We start from the raw sequence: 19,588 nt of genomic DNA, 5'->3' as shown, positions 1-19,588 counted from the left end.
ATCGCTTTAAAACACATGGCTTGTGTTAGTAGTTAGCACAAGAACGCACTGTGGCAATGAAGTGAGAAACTACTGAAATTGTTAAGCAGTTTCTTGTGTATACTATGGAGGAGTTTGTGAGTGATGTGGAACTTGTGATAAAGAAACTGATTAAATTATCTAAACACGATGTCAAACAGAAGGTTTCCATTGGATTAGGCACGTGTAGCTTTTAATGCTTCACACGTTCTGTGCAGTCAAGTGCTGCCAAATTAAATTAAGCTACAGATTCCCTGGAACACAATGCTGTCATGCAGACTGTCTCTGGGCTAATCTAAGGCCAAAAAAAGAATAGGCATGACTTTGCAGCCAGAACAGAGCATATGTTTAAAAAAAAGCAAATGGAGCTGTGAACCAGGTATGTCTTTGTTCCATGATGCTTGCAACTTCCACCCCCACCCCCTGTCCTCTATGGGTCAGCCAGTTGTAAATCCAATCTAACAAGTCACCATAGATCTTGTGCATCTTAATCTTCTGGATCAGTCTAGCATGAGGTCCTTGTCAAATGCATTGCTAAAATCCAGGTAGACAACATCTACTGCCCTACCCTCATTGATCACCTTCATCACCTCCTCAGACCAATGAATGAAGTATGTGAGGCATGGCCTGACCTGCACTAGGCTATGATGTTTCCACTGGTGGGAGAGTCTAGGACTAGACCTGATTCTGCTGTGTGGGGATGTTTTATGTCAAACCCTATAGTGTGTTGTGTCCCTTTTTTTTTTATTGTATGGCTGTATGGGAATTTCATTTCACTGTGCCATCTGGCACATGTGATGAATAAATCTATCTTGTATCTTCTCTTGTAGAGGTCATAGCCTCAGAATTAAAGGATGTTCTTTCAATCAATCAATAACCAATCAATATTTATTACATGTCATTTGAACCTCAGTGAGGCTCAAACGAAATTCCGTTTCCACAGCCATACAAACAAAGACAATTTCCTACAGACATACACACAATTCAATTTACAAAAACATCCATCACAGTGAACCCACTGTGATGGAAGGCAAAGTATTTTCTCTCCCCTGTTCTCCATTTCTCTTCCGATGTCGAAGCCCCAGGCGGGCGATGGTGAGTCCCACGGCCATTTTAGGCCGCGCTGGGCGATGTACGGCCCCGCTCCCGGTCTGAATGTCACAAAGTTGGAGCCCCCGGCAGGCGCTGGAATGTCCCACGGCCATGAAGCCGCGCCGGGCGATGTACGGCCCCACTCCGGGTCGTTCCAACCCCGCGACACGGGCTAGAGAAGTCGCGTTGCGGGAGCTCCGGAAAGCGGTCTCTCCACCCGGACCCGCGAGCTCCCGATGTCCCAGTCCACCGGACCTGCGGCTGCAGCTGGAGCCTCCGAGCTACGTGGTCGGCCCGCAGCAGCGAGTCACCACCGCTCCCCACGCTCCGATGCCGGCCAGCCCCACGATGGTAAGTCCGCAGCTCCGCAGGCTCCGTGACTGGAACCCCCAGGTCGTCCAGGCTGGAGGCCGCTCCACGGTGCTAGGCCCCAACGACATCGGAGACCCGACAAGGAAAAGGCTGGGTCTCCCGTACAGGGAAGAGATTTTAAAAAGTTTCCCCCTTCCCTCCCCCCGCCCCCCACATATACACAGTTTAAAACACTATTAAAAAACACAAACAACTACATTTAACTAGACAAAAAATAAAAAATAGACAGACAGGCTGTAGGGGCCGCTGCAACAGTAAGTCGTGCTGCCACCAACAGGAAGGAGATGAGGAGGAATTTATTTAGTCAGAGGGTGGTGAATCTGTAGAATTCTTTGCCATAGAAGGCTGTCGAGGCCAAGTCAATGGATATATTGAAGGCAGAGATGGATGGATTTGTGATTAGTAGGGGTGTCAGGGGTTAGAGGGAGAAGGTAGGAGAATGGGGTTTGGAGGAAGAGATGGATCAACCATGATTGAATGGCGGAGTAGACTTGATGGGTCTATCACATGGGGCTAATTCTGTTCCTATTACCGATGATTTTATGATCTAAGGCCACTGTTGTGAATTAGCTCATTCTATGCCAATTGCAAGTAAATCCTATCACTGAGAGTGCCTCCAATATTTTTCCTATTGCTGATGGGAGGCTTGCTGGCATATAATTTCCTGGATTATCTTTTTATCCCTTTTGAACATCATCTTGAGGCAGGACAAAATGCCGGAATCACTCAGCGGGACAGGCAGCATCTCTTGATAGAAGGACTGTGTGACGTTTCGTGCGGAGACCATTCTTCAGGCTGGAGTCAGGGGAAAGGGAAATGAGAGATATAGATGGTGATGTAGAGAGATATTGAACAAATGAATGAAAGATATGCCAAAAAAGTAATGATGATAAAGGAAACAGGCAAATGTTAGCTGTTTGCTAGGTGAGAATGAGAAGCTGATACGACTTAGATGGGGGAGGGATGAAGAGTTTAGCCTCACTCTGACAATGGAGGAGGCCTAGGACAGAAAGGTGGTCAGGTGAGGCAACCAGGAGATCAGGTGAGGCTGACAGGCAACATCCTAAGTGTGACAGAGCCGTGCACAATATAACGGATGCGCTGGAGTGTGCCAGGACACGTCCTGCACAACGATCTCTTCTGAAGAACAAAGGCAGGCTGGGAAATTAGCCAAAGCTGACCCTGAAGTCAGCAACATTTAAAACTATTACTAATACGAATATTGTAAACAGTAAAATCACCCAAAACACATGTAAGTGATTAAACACACTACAATTATATAAGAAATGTCATTCCTTTAATATTACCAATGTTATTTTTTGAGTTGGTATTTCAATCATGTACTTTATTTGCCAGAGGTTATGTACAAGGAGTAAGAACACTGAAATGAAAAAAATAAGAAAAGACAAAGGATGAAAGGAAAGATGAAGTGAGATAAGGAAATGGCCTGAATGAAACAAGCAGAATTAGGCCATTTGGCCCATCAAGGCTACTGTAATTCAATCATGGCTGATGCATCTCTCCCTCCTAATCCCATTCTCCTACCTTCCCCCCATAACCTCTGATACCTGTACTAATCAAGAATCTATCTATCTCTGCCTTAAAAATATCCACTGACTTGGCCTCCACAGCCTTCTGTGGCAAAGAATTCCACAGATTCACCACCCTCTGACTATAGAAATTTCTCCTCATTTCCTTCCTAAAAGAACGTCCTTTTTCTGAGGCTATGACTTCTAGTGCTAGACTCTCCCACTAGTGGAAACATTCTCTCCACCTCCACTCTTTCCAAGCCTTTCACTATTCTGAACGTTTCAATGAGGTCCCCACTTCATTCTTCTAAACTCGAGCGAGTGCAGGCCCAGTGCTGTCAAACGCTCATAGGATAGGTGGATGGAATTAGGAGGTGCAAGGTGACGTTAGAAAAGCCAAGTTATAGAGCTATACAACAAGGGAAAAGGCCCAATTTGTCCATGCTGTCTAAGTTGTTTAAACGAGCGTCCACTTGCTGTGCCTGGGAAATATCTTTTCAAACCTTTCTGATCAATGCACCTGTCCAAGTGTCTGTTAAATGCCATAATTGTACCTACCTCTACCACTTCATTTAGCAGCTTTTTTTCAGAAACACGCTATCTTCCCTGTAAAAAAGTTGCCGCTCAGGTCCCTTTTTAATCTTTCCCCACTCAGCTTAAACCCATGCATGCCTTGTGTTTTTTGACTCCTCCACCGTGGCTGTGACTAGTCACCTTATCTGTGCTCCAGGTGATTTATAAGATCATGAGGAAGTGAGCTGAGTAATTAAGGTTAAAAACGAGAAGTTGAGCCCCTATTTCCCATCGCTCGGTTATTCATTGCCAAGATCTATTTGCTCTAACCGAAGTTGGTGGAGAAAATGTACTTTGAAGAGTTGCCTTTGGATTTTACAGAGGAATCTGAGTGGGACGGCAAAACTGATTTTAATTTAAGGATACTTTATTGCCACGTGCACCTGGGTACAGTGAAATTCTTCGTTTTTGCATACATTCCGGTAAAACCCTACAACCGACTTCACCGAGGCAGAACGCAAAGAGTCGCCACATTTCTGGCGCCAACAATGTTTCAACAGTCTTATCTTCTCGCAGCGACGAACCAGGCCTGCCTCCGCACGTGGCCGCAGACACTAGTTGGTCCCTCTTCACTCTCGGCGACCCCTCTTTGCTTTCAGCAGCGTGGACCGCCGGGCCCCTCTTCGCTCTCCGTAGCCCTTCTCTGGGTCCCTCTTTGCTCTCGATGTCACGACCCGCTGGGTCGTTCAGCTCCGTAGTGCATCCCGGGAGACTTCTGCCACCTCTGCGGCACATCCTGAGAGCCTTTAGAACAACATATTGCTGAAGGTTGGCTGAGGGGGACTCTAGCAATTGTAATTCTAGAGACATTCCTCAAGTGATTGCCAAGCGGAATAATTATAGAAACCTTCATTAAGTCAACAGCAAGTCTAATATTTACTGTCAGCTTTCACTGGTTTTCATCAGTTAGTGAGGATTTATGTTAGTTTTCTTAAGTCTTAGTGTTGAACACACATTGTTCACAACCGCAATCAGTCTCTAAATATGAACTGAAATTGGGGAATGGAATTTGCAAACATTCCTAGACTGAGGTATTCTTGAAATAATCTGTACGTGTTTCTGGAATTCTGAAGCAACGTACTTTTCTCGTTACACAGTAGATAACTATAAAAATAAACTGGAACGGTCTAACAGCATGAAGTCGCTGATAAAACTGTTATCAAAACGTATGTGCAGTCTGACTGAAAAAAATGTTATCTGACTTTAGGACTTGAGTTATGTCTGATAACGATGATTGTCTAGGTCTCCTTCATTGAAGCCTGATTGGCTAGAGTGACATTAGACTTTAGAGATACAGCATGGAAACATGCCATTAGTCCGCGCTAACCAATGCCACCCCGTACACCAGCACTATCCAACACACTAGGGACAATTTACAGAAGCCAATTAATCTACAAACCTGTACGTCTTTGGAGTGTGGGAGAAAAAGGGAGCATCAGGAGAAAACCCATGTGGTCACAGGGACAACGTACAAACTCTGCGCAGACGAACCCAGGTCCCTGGCGCTGTAAGGCAGCCACTCTACCACTGCTCCACTGTGCCTTAGAGCAATTCTAGATGATGACACCAGATTTGAATGTGGTCTTCATGTAGATAAGGACAAGGTGACATTTTTAAATGAACAGCATCCACTGCCGACTGCTGCTTAACAAAGGTAATGACAGAGAACAAAACAGAAACACGTGTTGGATATAAATAGGACGCACACATCAATGATATTGATTTCTTCTCTGTGCATATTTGGATTGGCAGTTTAAAAAAATGAGTAGGATTTCTTTAGACTTTAGAGATACAGCGTGAAAACAGGCCTTTCTAGCCCACTGATTCCGCACCGACCAGCGATCACACTGAACACTAGCACTACCCTACACACACTAGGGGCAATTTACAATGTTACTGAAGCCAATTAACCTACAAACCTGTATGTCTTTGGAATGTGGGAGGAAACTGGAGCACCTGGAGTACGCTGTCAGGGAGTACTTACAAACTCCCTACAGAGCACTCGTAGTCAGGATGGAATCTGGGTCGCTGGTGCTGTAAGGCAGCAATTCTACCACTGTGCCGCCCAGGGCATTCCCTTTGAGTACATTTTAAAAATTGTTTTATTTCACTACACAAACCAAAGCAGAGGATATGTTTAATAATTCAGCTCATATGCCACCAAAGACAGAGTCCCAAAGGGATATGTAAGTGTTTTTACCTAGTCTACCTGGGCCTCAGATATATTAACACACCATTTGTGTACTGTGGAACAATGCACTTTAAATGGCGATTCTAGGATCTTAACTCAGATCTACTAAATCAATGTGACCACTGAATGACCTCTAACAGGTAGGCACAGTGTAAGTAATTCTAAACCAAGTTTCTCCTTTTTTGTGTGCTAACTTTGTTGATGGTCTAAAATGAAAGTTCATATTATTGATGTGACTTTAATTTCCGTGTGGTGATTTTAAGGTGTGGTGTCTATCATTGACTGGTCTGGGTTCCTACTGGGTTTATTGGTAGCGTTCTGGATATTTAGCGAATCGTGGGCTAAGGGTAGGCAGGAACTGCAGATGTTGGTTTCAAACCGAAGATAGACACAAAAAGCTGGAGTAATGCAGAGGGACTGGCAGCATCTCTGGAGAGAAGGAATGGGTGATGTTTCTGGTCGAGACCCTTCAGACTGGCTACCTGGCCCGCTGAGTCACTCCAACTTTTTGTATCTATCGTGGGATAAGGTCAGCTCTGAACTGAGTGAATGGCAGATCGGGCTGAATGGCCTCCTCTTGTTCCTCTCTCATTCCCCCTTAAGTTCACCTCAAATTCTCATTCACAGGTGGCCATTAAATCTGTCCGCAAGGAGAAGGTTGAAAAGGAACTGGATCGGATCCACATTCAGCGGGAAATGGAGATTATGTCATCTCTTAACCACCCCAATATCATAAACATTTATGAAGGTGAGCATCATTATGGTTACATGTCCAGAAACAGAGACTTTAACAAATAATTGGCCATGTTCAATCCACGGCCTGCCATTTTATCTCCCAATTTATCAAAGTGTAAATTACGCTTAAAGTATGTGGGCTTGAGACGAAAGAAATTGTAGAAAAGGTGTGGCAGCTGAATAGCTTCCTGTAATGTATTCTGGTAGAAATACGGGGCCAAGCTGAAGATGATGGTTGATCTGCCCATTTTCAGCCTCTCCAAAGTGACCACCCACCTTATGGCCATCATCTGCAATGGCAATGAACCAGCAATTTCACAGGTATTCTGGCAGTACCGTTCAAAGTGATTACCCATGTTAGTGCAACGATGTTTCCCCATGTTAGTGCCAACAGGTTTTTCAATCTATCATTATGCACAGGTGAACATGAAGGTCTTGAACTTGCTGATTGCTGGTGTGTTTGGAACAACGAGGTTCCATAATTTGACAGGAGCGGAGCACTGATCTGTGTCAATTCTGCACCACTAAAGGGCCTGTCCCACTTTCACGACCTAATTCACAACCTTTTTTATTCGTGGACATTTTTCATCAGGCTAGAAACCCCCCCGACCTACTTGATGCCACGAGTACCTACGACTAGCATCACAACCTACCTACCACCTCCTACGACCTTGTGACGACCATGCTGCGAGTATGAGTCAAGGGCAAACTCAGCAGAGGTTGTGAATTAGGTCATGAAAGTGGCACAGGCACTTAACACTGTCCAAGAAAACCTGAATAACCCTGTGCCAGGTGAGGCATGAAGCTGGAAGTGCTATAAGAGTCATAGAGTCATCCAGCATGGCCCTTCAGCCAAACTCATCCATGCCAACCAAGATGCCCTATCTAAGCTAGTCCCATTTGCCTGCGTTTGGCCCATATCCTTCTAAATCTTTCCTATCCATGTACTGTCCAAGAATATTTAACCACCTCCTCTGGCATCTCGTTTCATATACCCACCATCCTTTGAGTGAAAAAGTTCCTCCTCATGTTCCAATTAAATCTTTCCCCTCTCACCTTAAACCAATGTCCTCTAGTTCTTGATTCCTCTACTTGGGTAAAACAACTCGGTGCATTCACTCTACCAATTCTCCTCATGATTTTACACGCTCATAAAAGAGCACCCCTATTCTTTCAAAACAGTTGCTATGTAAATGGTTGGTACTTTTTGTGAATTAATGGAGTTTAGTTAAATAATAGTAAGATTAAACGAGAACTTACCAGTTTGAAGTTTGATCTGTATTTTATGAGGAGTTACGATGAGGGATTACGTGAAGACCCCGCCAGCACGCGTGCGCGACATTCTTCAAAGCAGCGGTGTGGAATCACAGTAATAGTAATTGAAATAAACATAGTAAGATAAGAAGAACTAATATACCAGTTGACCTTTATAATAGAGGGCGGGAGCGGAGGGCACGTAATCCCTCATCGTAACTCCTCATAAAATAAAGATCAAACCTCAAACTGGTAAGTTCTCGTTTAATCTTACTATTTTACTTTGGAGTCACGTGAGTGACTACGTGAAGATTTTAAAGATCTGTGATTTCAAGCCGTGGAACAGTCCATGCTTCACTCACTGCCAAAGTCATTCAAGGGATGAAGTATGTTATTGTATTCAGACATGTATCCAATTCAGACAATAACAATTTATTTTAACAAAATAATCCTTCCTAGGGCTAAATATATTACAGAATTCAAACTTGATTCTGCAACACCGCAGGTTTGGTAATTGGCTTATTATAAAGAATTGGAAGGTCTTTCTCTGGACCATCCTGCTGTTGCCAGGATATGGTCCATAGGCACTTCCTTGTCTCTAGCTGCTGGTGTTGCTGTTGCCCTTGTGGATAGAGATTTAAGATGTCAGTATCCACCCCAGCAGCTCCCAAACCTGTCTGAGCCATCTAGCGATGATTTGTGCTGATACCCAGCCATTAGGCTGTTTATGGCTGCCCATAGTGCCAATTTACTTCCTCTTAAGTTTTAGTAGTCTTAAGGTATAGGAGAAGGTGTGTCATTACACACAGTCGGGTGTCAGATGGGTATACCTGGAATTCCAAATTTTGTCCTGATGTTCCTGGTCTATCTTGTTTAACAAGCTCTAATATGCGAAGTTATCTTTTCTGGAGATGCCATCATTTATCCCAGTCTCAGTTTATGTAGAAACTGGACCCCTAGTGCTGAGACCAGTACTATCAGCATACTGTTTTTTAATGTCACATTTCCCCCAGGGACAGGGACATTGCTGGTGCCCCTAGCAATGTTAGAACAACACTGACGTCCCAGATCTGGGAGTACCTCACTCTAGGAGGGTTAGTGTTGTAAATAATCCTCATAAGTTTGGCAACTAGAGGGTGAGATCCCATGGAGAGTTGTCATGGCGCCTGCCACCAGCAAGCTGACAGATCACTCCTGCGTAATTGTAGTGCTGCAGCTCAGTCCTTCGTCTACATGAAGGCTGGACAGGAATTCCCAGGACATTGGTGATTGTAGCTGTATTATACGCTACACCAGTCCTTGTTGATTCTTGATAGGCTGCCGTGATCAAGCTCATGGTCCTGTCCGCCAGCCCGGATCTAGCATGGTGGACTATGGTTCAGAGACTATGTCAAAGACCACAGGGATCCATGGCTGTGTAGGCCAATCAGCTACTTCCAAGACACCTGATGCTGAGTCCATAAGTATTTTGCTTAGGATCCGACTGATGAGGCAGGAGGGAAAAACATTGTAAACAATTATTCCCCATTCAGTGAGTAACGTCCATTGCTGCTGCCCCAAGTGTGGTTCCCAAGCGACATATGTTGGTAACTGGTGATTGGGTCTAGATGCAAATGGATCGATATCTGGTGTCCCTCTTTTGGTAATATCAGCAACTTTTTTGTGGTCCAACAGCCATTCGGTGCTGTCATTTAATTTTCATGATCTGGTGTGTGCCACTGTATTGAGCTTACCTGGTAGGTAAGTTTGCTGATAGCCAAATATGTATGTTGACACACCATAGCCAAATTATATTGACCAGATTGACACATGATGGCAGATTGACACATCATCCGGTAGGCGGCGCGACTCTCGTCAGCAGCGGCCTCTACAGTCCGTCTGCGTTTTTATTATTTTATGTCTATGTTTCTATGTAGTTTTTGTTATTTTTTGTTGGGGTATGTGTGTGGGGGGGTGGGGGTGGTGTGGGGGGGAGGGGGTAACTTTTAAATCTCTCCCTGCACGGGAGACCCGACCTTTTCTTTGTCGGGTCTCCGTTGTCGTTGGGGCTGCAACGAGGAGCGGCCTCCAACAGGAAGACCGGGTGCTGTGGTGCCGACTACTCACCTCACCGTCGCGGAGCTGGCCGAGTCCAGAGCGGGTGGAGCTGTGGTGGACGCTGCTGCGACCCGACCCCCGGAGATTCGGTGGCTGCAACTGCGGGTTTGGCGGGCGGCACCGGGAGCCCGCGGGTCCCTGGAGGGAGACCGCTTTTCCGGGCTCCCGCAACGGCGACTTCTCCCGCCCGAGTTGCGGGGTTGAAGAGCTCCTGGAGCGGGGCCTTACAGCACCGCCCCGCGCGGCTTGGAATGGCTGCGGGACTCTGCGAGCGCGCGCCGGGGGCTCTAACACCAAGACCCGGTGTGCGACCTTGCATCACCCGGCGTGGCTTTAATGGCCACGGGACAATTCGCCATCGCCCGCCGGGGGCTTTGACTTTGACTCTGACATCGGGGGGGGGGGGAGTGCAGTGGAGAGAAAAGTTTTTTGACCTTCCATCACAGCAATGTGATGGATGTTTATGTAAATTATGTTGTGTCTTGGGTCTATTTGTTTGTAATGTATGGCTGCAGAAACGGCATTTCGTTTGGACCTCAAGGGGTCCAAATGACAATAAATTGAATTGTATTGTATTGTATTGTATTGTATGATATCGATCTTATTCCACCCATATGATTAATATATGCCACCACTGTGGTGTTATCAATTTGTATGCGGACATGCAGATGGTGCATTATGAGCAGTAGGCTTTTAGCCCATGAAACGCACCCAACATCTCTAAATACCCAGTGTTTTTAGTAATGATGATTACTAATAATGATGGGCTGGAACTATGCCAAGTATTCCCTTTCGTCATTATAACTCCGAATTGCTTTGGCTGGTAACTGCATAGGTCGATCAAAGTGACCTGCAAGGTGTTTTTGCTCTTGCACTTTTGCCCTTTTTGAGCTTTAATGATGCAAGGCCCAAACTGAGTAGCTGGAAATGCTGCTACTAGTTTTCAAATTACCCTTTTCTCCCGTCTAATAGATGGTTTATTTTGTAATAATTAATTTTGTTGTAGGCTTCCACCAAGTCTGCTTAACTCTTTGGCAATGTTACAGACATATGGATAACGTTAATTGTAAATGCCAGAAAGTCCATAGTTGTGGATGCCGTCAACTTAGATTTATCTGGATGGAGATGACCCCAGAGTTTCACCCAATGTTTAGTAGCTAAAACTGCTGATTTAGCTAGTTCAAGGGTTTTTCCGCACAATTGATATATCATCAAGATATGCCATGACAATATGTTTTTGTTTCTAATACTGCCAAGGCCAGTTTTAATATCTTGGGGAACAGTCTTGGGGCTGAAGTTAGACCATTAGGCAACGCTGTACTCTGCCATTATTGCCCCATCCAGTTAAATTTTAGGTATCGACAATGATCCCTCCATGTCTCCCAAAACAAGTGTAACATTCCCCGTTAGTACAGGTCGTACACCTTTGTGTTCTGGAAGGAACCAGATCCACCTACCTCCCTGGTTGCCGGTGTTACGTCCCTTTCTTCAATTTCTGCCTCTTCTGCGGAAGAGGCGCCGGTGTGCGGGATTGGCACGTTTTCCATGAGGGTCGCTCTGGGCCTTGGCCTAAAAAGGACCTTCGTGCTTTCACCAGCGTACTGGTGTTGATACCTGCTGGTGGATGCATAGGGGTGCTGTCGTTGCTGATGACGCTGTTATGAGCCTGACGGCTTTAAACTCTTCTTCGAGCTTTTTTACTTGTTTAAACAAGTTTCCCCCCTGGTTGCGTTGCAGCTGTTTCGCACAACCTTGCAAATTTGGGGTTTAGTGCAGGTTTACTGTGCTCTCGCAAGTAATTGATTTCATAGTGGGTATTGCGGAGCAATGTCAATCCTGCCGTCATCTCTGTACCATCGTCTGGGCGAGCAACCAATGATATGCCCGGTGTCAGAAGTTTTAAAATCTTCTGTAGTTTGACCTGGGTTTTTGTGCCAGTCCCACTGTACCCCCAGATCACATTGTTTGCTGCAGGCATTTTTAACGAAGTAAAGTTCACAGGAGGCCTATACTTCTCCATAATTTTCTTACCTGTTCTTGCAGAGGATGGAAGTATAGGTAGTCGATGCTGGCCGCCAGCTTGGTCTGCAATGGTACTTTTCGTTGATCCGTAATTTTGGTGATCACTCCCAGTAGCTCCTTTGGATTCTGCACCCCCTGCACACTGCCGTTTTCTTCAGCCACGTCCCCTTCTTCAGGACCAGCCCAGCCCTGGTGCACAATGCTCTCCTCTGTCGAGGGAGGCATTATTTTACAGCCCTCGATAAGGTGCTGTTGTGGGAGTGCGAAGACTCCCATAGTGAGCTTGCTCCATCTCCCGGAGCAAGTCACGGGCGTACCTCTGCTGCACTCGGGCAGCGCGTCCTCTCGGCCGGACTCAGATGAGTATGATTGGCCGGGCTGAATCCTGCTGGGCTTTGCCTCCAGCCTGCTGCGCTGATTTGAGCTGTATGGCTCATGGCGCTGGATTCAGCTTAGCAGAGTTGGAGTCGGTAAGTGGACGTTAGTAACCACTCCAATGGTCACTTCCACTGCCCTTGGGCAGCGCGTCCTCCTGGCCGGTCTCCCCGAGTCTATCGGCCGGACCGACTCCTGTTCTGCTTGCCTCCAGCCCGCTGCGCTGTTTCCGGGTATACAGCTCGCGGTGCTGGGCTCAGCCTGCGCCGGTCGCCCCCGGCTGTCGGAACCTTCCTTGTTCCTCACAGCCTACGGTCCTGGAGCCGCTAGTCACTCATGGCTGTCGGCTGTCGGAACTTTCCCAGTTCCCCGCAGCCTGCGGTCCTGGAGCCGCTGGTCACCCATGGCTGTTGGCTGCCAGAACCTTCCTGGTTCCCCGCAGCCTGTGGTCCAGGTGCCGCTGGTCACCCATGGCTGTTGGCTGTTGGAACCTTCCTGGTTCCCCGCAGCCTGTAGTCCTGGAGCCACTGGTCACCCATGGCTGTTGGCTGCCGGAACCTTCCTGGTTCCCCGCAGCCTGCGGTCCAGGTGCCGCTGGTCACCCATGGCTGTTGGCTGCCAGAACCTTCCTTGTTCCCCGCAGCCTGCGGTCCTGGAAACGCTGGTCGCCCATGGCTGTTGGCTGCCGGAACCTTCCTGGTTCCCCGCAGCCTGCGGTCCTGGAGCTGCTGGGCGTCCATGGTTGTCGGCTGCTGGGAACTACCTGGTTCCCCGCAGCAGCCTGCGGTCCAGGTGCCGTTTTTTCTTCCCCTTGTCCAACGTGCTGCAACATAAAGCACAGCAAGGGGAAGAATACGACTTCAATATGATTTTTCTTCTTGCCTTGTAGGCCCGTTTCAATTTTGCCGCGGGAGCGCTCCATCCCCGCCCGTCGCTGTTGCACTGTGTGAGACGCTATGTCGCGCACGCGTGCTGGCGGGGTCTTCACGTAGTCACTCACGTGAATCCGAAGTAAAATTGTAATTATAGATGTGTTCTGAAATGTTTTAATAATATTTAATAATGTGATTAATATTTGATTACATTTAAGAACACACATAGAATTACATATATGTATTCCAATTATTTGAATTATTTTGTCTATCAGTGATATGTGCAGAGGCTGTGGGGTATGGATTTGGTACCGCGGAGAGTGTAAGAACAGGTAGGTTGGAAACCCATAGGGAACCTAAGCAACCATATTCCCAGTGCTGGGAAAGTTACATAAAATCAGGCTTCAGAGCCACTGTGAAAGCAAGCCCAACAAGAACAAGGATCCTGGAAATGACATCGAGGAGTGTAGTGCATGTTCCTAAGCCCTAATGTCTGACATGGCAGACTGACTATAGAGAAGCCCAGAACAAAAGTTGGAAGCATCGTGAATTATACTGTAAAACTGATTTTCATTCATGTTTTATTTTTCATGGGAATTAGATTGCCTATGTTTGATTGCCCAGTTATGTTTATCGGAGGTAGGAAGCAGCAGGATAGAAATCAAGATTCACTGACTAGAATATGGTGCGACTTTCGGTTTCAATAATTGCTGTGCCATAGTTATAAGCTGAACTCTTAGTTGCACATGCATTTTAAAATGAACACGGTTCATGTTCAAGAATCAGAGCATGTTCTACTTCACATAACGAACAATACTCGTGATTAATATAAAAATGATCCAGATTCAGTGTGTGTCCTTTTCTGCAGTGTTTGAAAATAAGGATAAGATTATCATTGTTATGGACTACTGCAGTAACGGCGAGCTGTATGATTATGTCAACGACCACCACAAACTCTCTGAGAGTGAAGCACGCAAAGCTTTCAGACAAATCGTCTCTGCAATTCACTACTGCCACAAGGTAAAAATACACATTTTAACCAGTATTATTCTCATATGCTTTCTGTGTCATAGTATCGTTATTCAGAATATATGAAGGGAGAGGGTTCTAGATGTGGGGACCACAGTTTAGGATATGGGATAAGTCATTTAAGACTTGGATGAGGAAAAATGTCTTCACTCAGCGAGTGAACCTTTGCAGTTCTCCTCCTCAGAAGGCAGTGGAGGTCAAATTTCTGAAAATATTTAGGCAGTAGATAGGTATAGGTAGACTCTAGACAAATAATTTATTAAGGGATATGGGAAGCAGGCAGGACTAAGGCCACCTTCTTCCTGTGCCATTAATGCCATATTTGTCTAGCAATCGAGGATCAGCATGTTTTTGATCGAGAGCATAGGAACTCAGGAGGCTGAATGGCCTACTCCTGCTCCTCTGAAGTAGGGTCTCGGCGTGAAACATCACCCATTCCTTCTCTCCAGAGATGCTGCCTGACCCGCTGAGTTACTCCAGCTTTTTGTGTCTATCTTCGGTTTAAACCAACATCTGCAGTTCCTTCCTACACATATATTTATAATGTTCTATGTTCATACACACAGCAAATTCTATTGTCTCGTATACATGCACACAGCCTTAAATCAAACAATGTAAGTACATCTATAACGCAACACAGAGCAATATCTTCCTGTAGCAGTATAATCATAAAAGTACTCAGCAATAAATATGTCACAATGTGCACAATGATAAACACAAACCTGCATGGCTGTAGTCAATACACAGTAATATATATAGTCATAAATGTACCTATAACTAAAATATAACCAAAGTATAATCAAAAATACCCAATAATACATGCACTCATATGCATGCAAGACTTGTAAATGCACACTCCATATGGGGAAATACAAAATTATTTAGCAATATGTACAATAGATTACCCTGATGTATACAGTCATAAAAATAGCAACAAGAATACACTAGAGTTCCATCTAAAATCTGAAATATAGAACATAGAACAGTACAGCACAGGAGCAGGCCCTTTGGCCCACATTGTTTGCACCAAACATGATGCCAAGTTAATTTAGTTAATTTCCCTGTACATGATCCATATCCCCTTATTCCCTGTACTTCCATGTCCCCATCTAAGCCTCTTAAACGCCACTATCATATCTGCCTCCAATACCATCGCTGGCAATGTGTTCCAGGTCCCCACCACTCTCCTTGTTAAAAAACTTGCCCCGCACATCTCCATTAAACTCCCCCCCCTCACTGTATAGCTTTGCCCTCTCTAGTTTGGGATATTTCCACGCTGGGAAAAATACTTTTACTTTACTTTAGACTTTAGAGATACAGTGCGGGAACAGGCCCTTCAGCCCACGAGTCCACACCGACCAGCGATCACCCACACAGTAACACCATCACACATAGTGGAGATAATTTACAATTTTACCGAAGCCAATTAACGTACAAATCTCCATGTCTTTGGAGTGTGGGAGGAGACCAGAGCACCCGGACGAAACCCACGAGGTCACAGGGAGAACTTTCAAGCTCCGTACAGACAGCAGCCATAGTCAGGATCAAACCGGGTCTCTGGCGCTGTAAGGCAGCAACTCTGCCACTGCACCACCGTGCCGCCCTGTGTGACTGTCCAACCTATATATGCTTTATATTTATATACTTCTATCAACCTCTGACATTCCAGTGAAAACAATCCAATTGATCTAACTCCCTTTAGTTGAAACACTCTAATCCAGGTAGTGTTCTGGTAAACCTCCTCTGCACCCTCTCCAAACCCTCCCCATCTTCCCTGTAATGGGGCAACCAGAATTGCACGCAATACTCCACATGAGGCCTAACCAAAGTCCTATAAAGCTGCAAAATGACTTCCTGACTCCTCTATTCAATGCACGTAGCAATGAAGGCAAGCATACCATACTTACCCACTCAGTCTACTGTGCTACCCCCTTCAGTGAGCTAGGAGCTTGGACTCCAAGAGCCCCCTGCACAATTAAGGGTCTTGCCATTAACTGTATACTCCCTTCTTACATTCACCCACCCCCCCCTAACCCCGTTCCTCCAAAGAGCAAAATCCCACACTTGCTTGGGTTAAACTCCATCTGCCATTTCTCTGCCCATTTCTACAGCTGGTCTATACCCTGCTGTATCTCCTGACAGCATTTCTGTCTGCAACAATACTTTCCCTTTGGCCTGTATTCCCGATTGAAATGAATGGGGCCACCGATCTGGGCCATTTAACACTAGGCACGGGATCAGAGAGGCAGATTCCCTCGTTTAATGCTGGAGATCTTCATCAAGACTGGGGTGTGTTATTGGACGAGACAGAAAATCAGGGACAGTAGGTCAGCTTCATCAGGTTGGACTAAACTATAAATGGAGCAGTACTGTAATGAGAAAAGGAACTCCACGGCACACTCAGCTACGATCATCTGACAGATTTAAACATTTTATAATGCTCCAAGTTTTTAAAAAAGAGACGTTTAATTTCAAAAGGTAGACAAATGTGCTGGAGAAACTCAGCGGGTGACTCAACATCTATGGAGCGAAGGAAATAGGCAAAGTTTCGGGCCGAAACCCTTCTTCAGACTGATGTAGCGGGGGGGGGGGGGGGGGGGGGGGGCAAGGAGAAGAAAGGAGAAAGGAAGAGGAAGAGCCAGATGGCTGAGGGAGGGCTGAGAAGGGGAGGAGACAGCAAGGGCTGCCGGACATTGGAGAAGTCAATGTTTATGCCGTAAGGGTGCAGACTGCCCAAGTGGAATATGAGGTGCTGCTCCTCCAATTTCTGGTGGTGCTCACTCTGGCCATGGAGGAGGCCCAGGACAGAAAGGTCAGATTCGGAATGGGAGTGGGAGTTGAAGTGCTGAGCCACCGGGAGATCAGGTTGGTTAATGCAAACCGAGCGGAGGTGTTCGCGAAACGATCACCAAGCCCACGCTTGGTCTCACCGATGTAGATCAGCTGACATCTAGAGCAGCGGATGCAACAGATGAGGTTGGAGGAGGTGCAGGTGAACCTCTGTCGCACCTAGAACGACTGCTTGTGTACTTGAATGGAGTCGAGGGGGGTGGTAAAGGGACAAGTGTAGCATCTCTTGCGGTTGCAAGGGAAAGTGCCCGGGGAGGTGGTGGTACGGGAGGGAAGGGAAGAATTGACCAGGGAGTTACGGAGGGAGCGGTCTCTGCGGAAAGCAGACAGGGGGGAAGATGGGAAGATGTGGCGAGTGGTGGGGTCATGTTAGAGGTGGCGAAAATGACGGAGGATTATTTGTTGTATGTGACGTCTAGTGGGGTGAAAGGTGAGGACTCGGGGGACTCTGCCTTTGTGACAAGTGGGGTGATGAGGAGAGAGAGCAGTGTTACGGGGTATTGAAGAGACCCTGGTGAGAGCCTCATCTATAGTGGGGGAGGGGAACCCCCGTTCCCTGAAGAATGAGGACAGTTCCAAAATCAAAATATCTATGCTACACACTAGGGACAATTTACAGAAGTCAATTATCCGAAAAACCTGCATGTGTTTTGGAATGTGGGAAGAAAGCGGAGCATCCGGAGAATACCCATGCGATCACCGGGAAAACGTACAAACTCCATACATACAGCAACCATGGTCAGGATTGAACCTGGGTCTCTGGTGCTGTAAGGCAGTGACTCTACCGTTGTCCCACGGTGCCCACGGACAATCCAGCAGCAGAGCTGGGCCTCCAAATCCATTTGCAAATCGGGGACGTCTGCATTTGCATGGGCAGTTATTCTCGTTAGACATGAAACCCAGCCCATCACAACCCTTATGATTATATAAATATATATAATATATATACAAATACTGGATTAAGTGGGACCCTTTGGGCCCCAGCTTCACACGGGAGGGCTGGTCCCCCAATGCAATATTCCACCTCTCCACCAATTTCAATATTGCTTGCCAGTGGGTGGGTGGGGGAGGGGGCTTTCTAGAGCGCTAGCATGGTGTTGTGGGCCGAAGGGACTGGTTTCCAGAGGGCTAGTATGTACATTGTGGGCCGAATATTATCTTGGTCTTGCAGCTCAGTCACTGAGACCACACACAAACACACACACACACACACACACCCCCACTCACACACCCACTCCCACACACACACACACACACACACACACACACACACACACACACACACACACACACACACACACACACACACACACACACACACACCCACTCCCACACACACACACACACACCCCCACTCACACACCCACACACACACACGCACACCCCCACTCACACACACACTCACACACACACACACACACACACACACACTCACTCCCTCCCACTCACACACTCAGACACACGCTCAAACACTCACAAACACACACACACACACACACACAAACACACACACACACACACACACACACACTCACACACACTCACACACGCTCAAACACACACATACACTCACAAACACATTCACACACTCACACTCACGCACACACATACTCACACACACACACATACACGCACACAGTCACATACACGCACACTCACGCACACACACATATACACACACACACACACACACACACACACACACACACACACACACACACACACACACACACACACACACACACACACACACACACACACACTGACTCACACACCATATATATGGTAGTAAACTTTCTTGAATACTCACACAGCTGAGCGCAGCCTCTCCACTTTGGGGCTTCCGCAGTCAGCGGCACTTCCACAATCAGCGTGACCTCTGAACTTACCGGAAATTACGCAATCAGCGCGACATGTCCACTAAGCTGAAGTCACGAAATGAGCGGGACTTTTGAACCAAACACAGTCGGACCTAATAAAGCATTGCAGTTTCAAGCACAGGCAGGGCAGCAGGCCAAACAACTCATGGCATTGTCATTAAGTGCTAACAATTCATTATTGCAAGTACACAGTTCAGTTGATTCACAGCTTAGAATGAGAGTCGTGGCCTCTCCCTCACGATCTTGCAGAGTGACTGAGTCACGTCTGGGAATCCAGGGTTTTATAGTCCTGCCCCACCCCCCTCCCGGAAGGGGCGTTACCTCCATTGCGGTGATTGACAAGCGAGAGGATCTCAAGGTTTTATAAACACTCATAACTTTTTTATTTTTCATCGATGGGGAAAATCCTCGGGGCCTGCTCAGCGGAGGAGGACTGTGAGTAAGATGGCCAAATATCATAGTGATATATGGTAGCGTTTTTTCTAAAATCAATATACAGCGCAGGCAGGAAGTGGTGAAGATGAGACTTTTAATTATATAGATATACTAGACCAAGTGCAGACCCGTTGTGTCTGCTCCCCCAACGCAGCCGTTCCCTACCCGTAGCCCCCACGGGAGACGTGGTCCTCCAACTCAGGCGGCTCAGGAATCAGCAGTGCGGCTGTTTTTAAATGGCGTCTTTGAAGCGAGATGCGGGCG

At 46.6% G+C, this 19,588-nt stretch overlaps 1 protein-coding gene across 1 annotated transcript in view; it reads left to right on the top strand.

Moving 5' to 3' along the window:
* LOC116983517 (NUAK family SNF1-like kinase 1) overlaps positions 1 to 19,588 on the top strand; it is a 67,005-nt gene that overhangs the window by 26,136 nt on the left and 21,281 nt on the right. The window contains exons 2-3 of the mRNA XM_033037329.1: positions 6,403 to 6,523; positions 13,999 to 14,150. Coding sequence (XP_032893220.1) covers positions 6,403 to 6,523; positions 13,999 to 14,150 — 273 coding nt within the window. The remainder of the gene's footprint in view (positions 1 to 6,402; positions 6,524 to 13,998; positions 14,151 to 19,588) is intronic.

Source organism: Amblyraja radiata, chromosome 18 (assembly GCF_010909765.2).
Source record: "Amblyraja radiata isolate CabotCenter1 chromosome 18, sAmbRad1.1.pri, whole genome shotgun sequence".
Classification (NCBI taxonomy): Eukaryota; Metazoa; Chordata; class Chondrichthyes; order Rajiformes; family Rajidae; genus Amblyraja; species Amblyraja radiata.
Note: the sequence above shows the minus strand (reverse complement) of the source record. Positions and strands in the feature narration are given on the sequence as shown.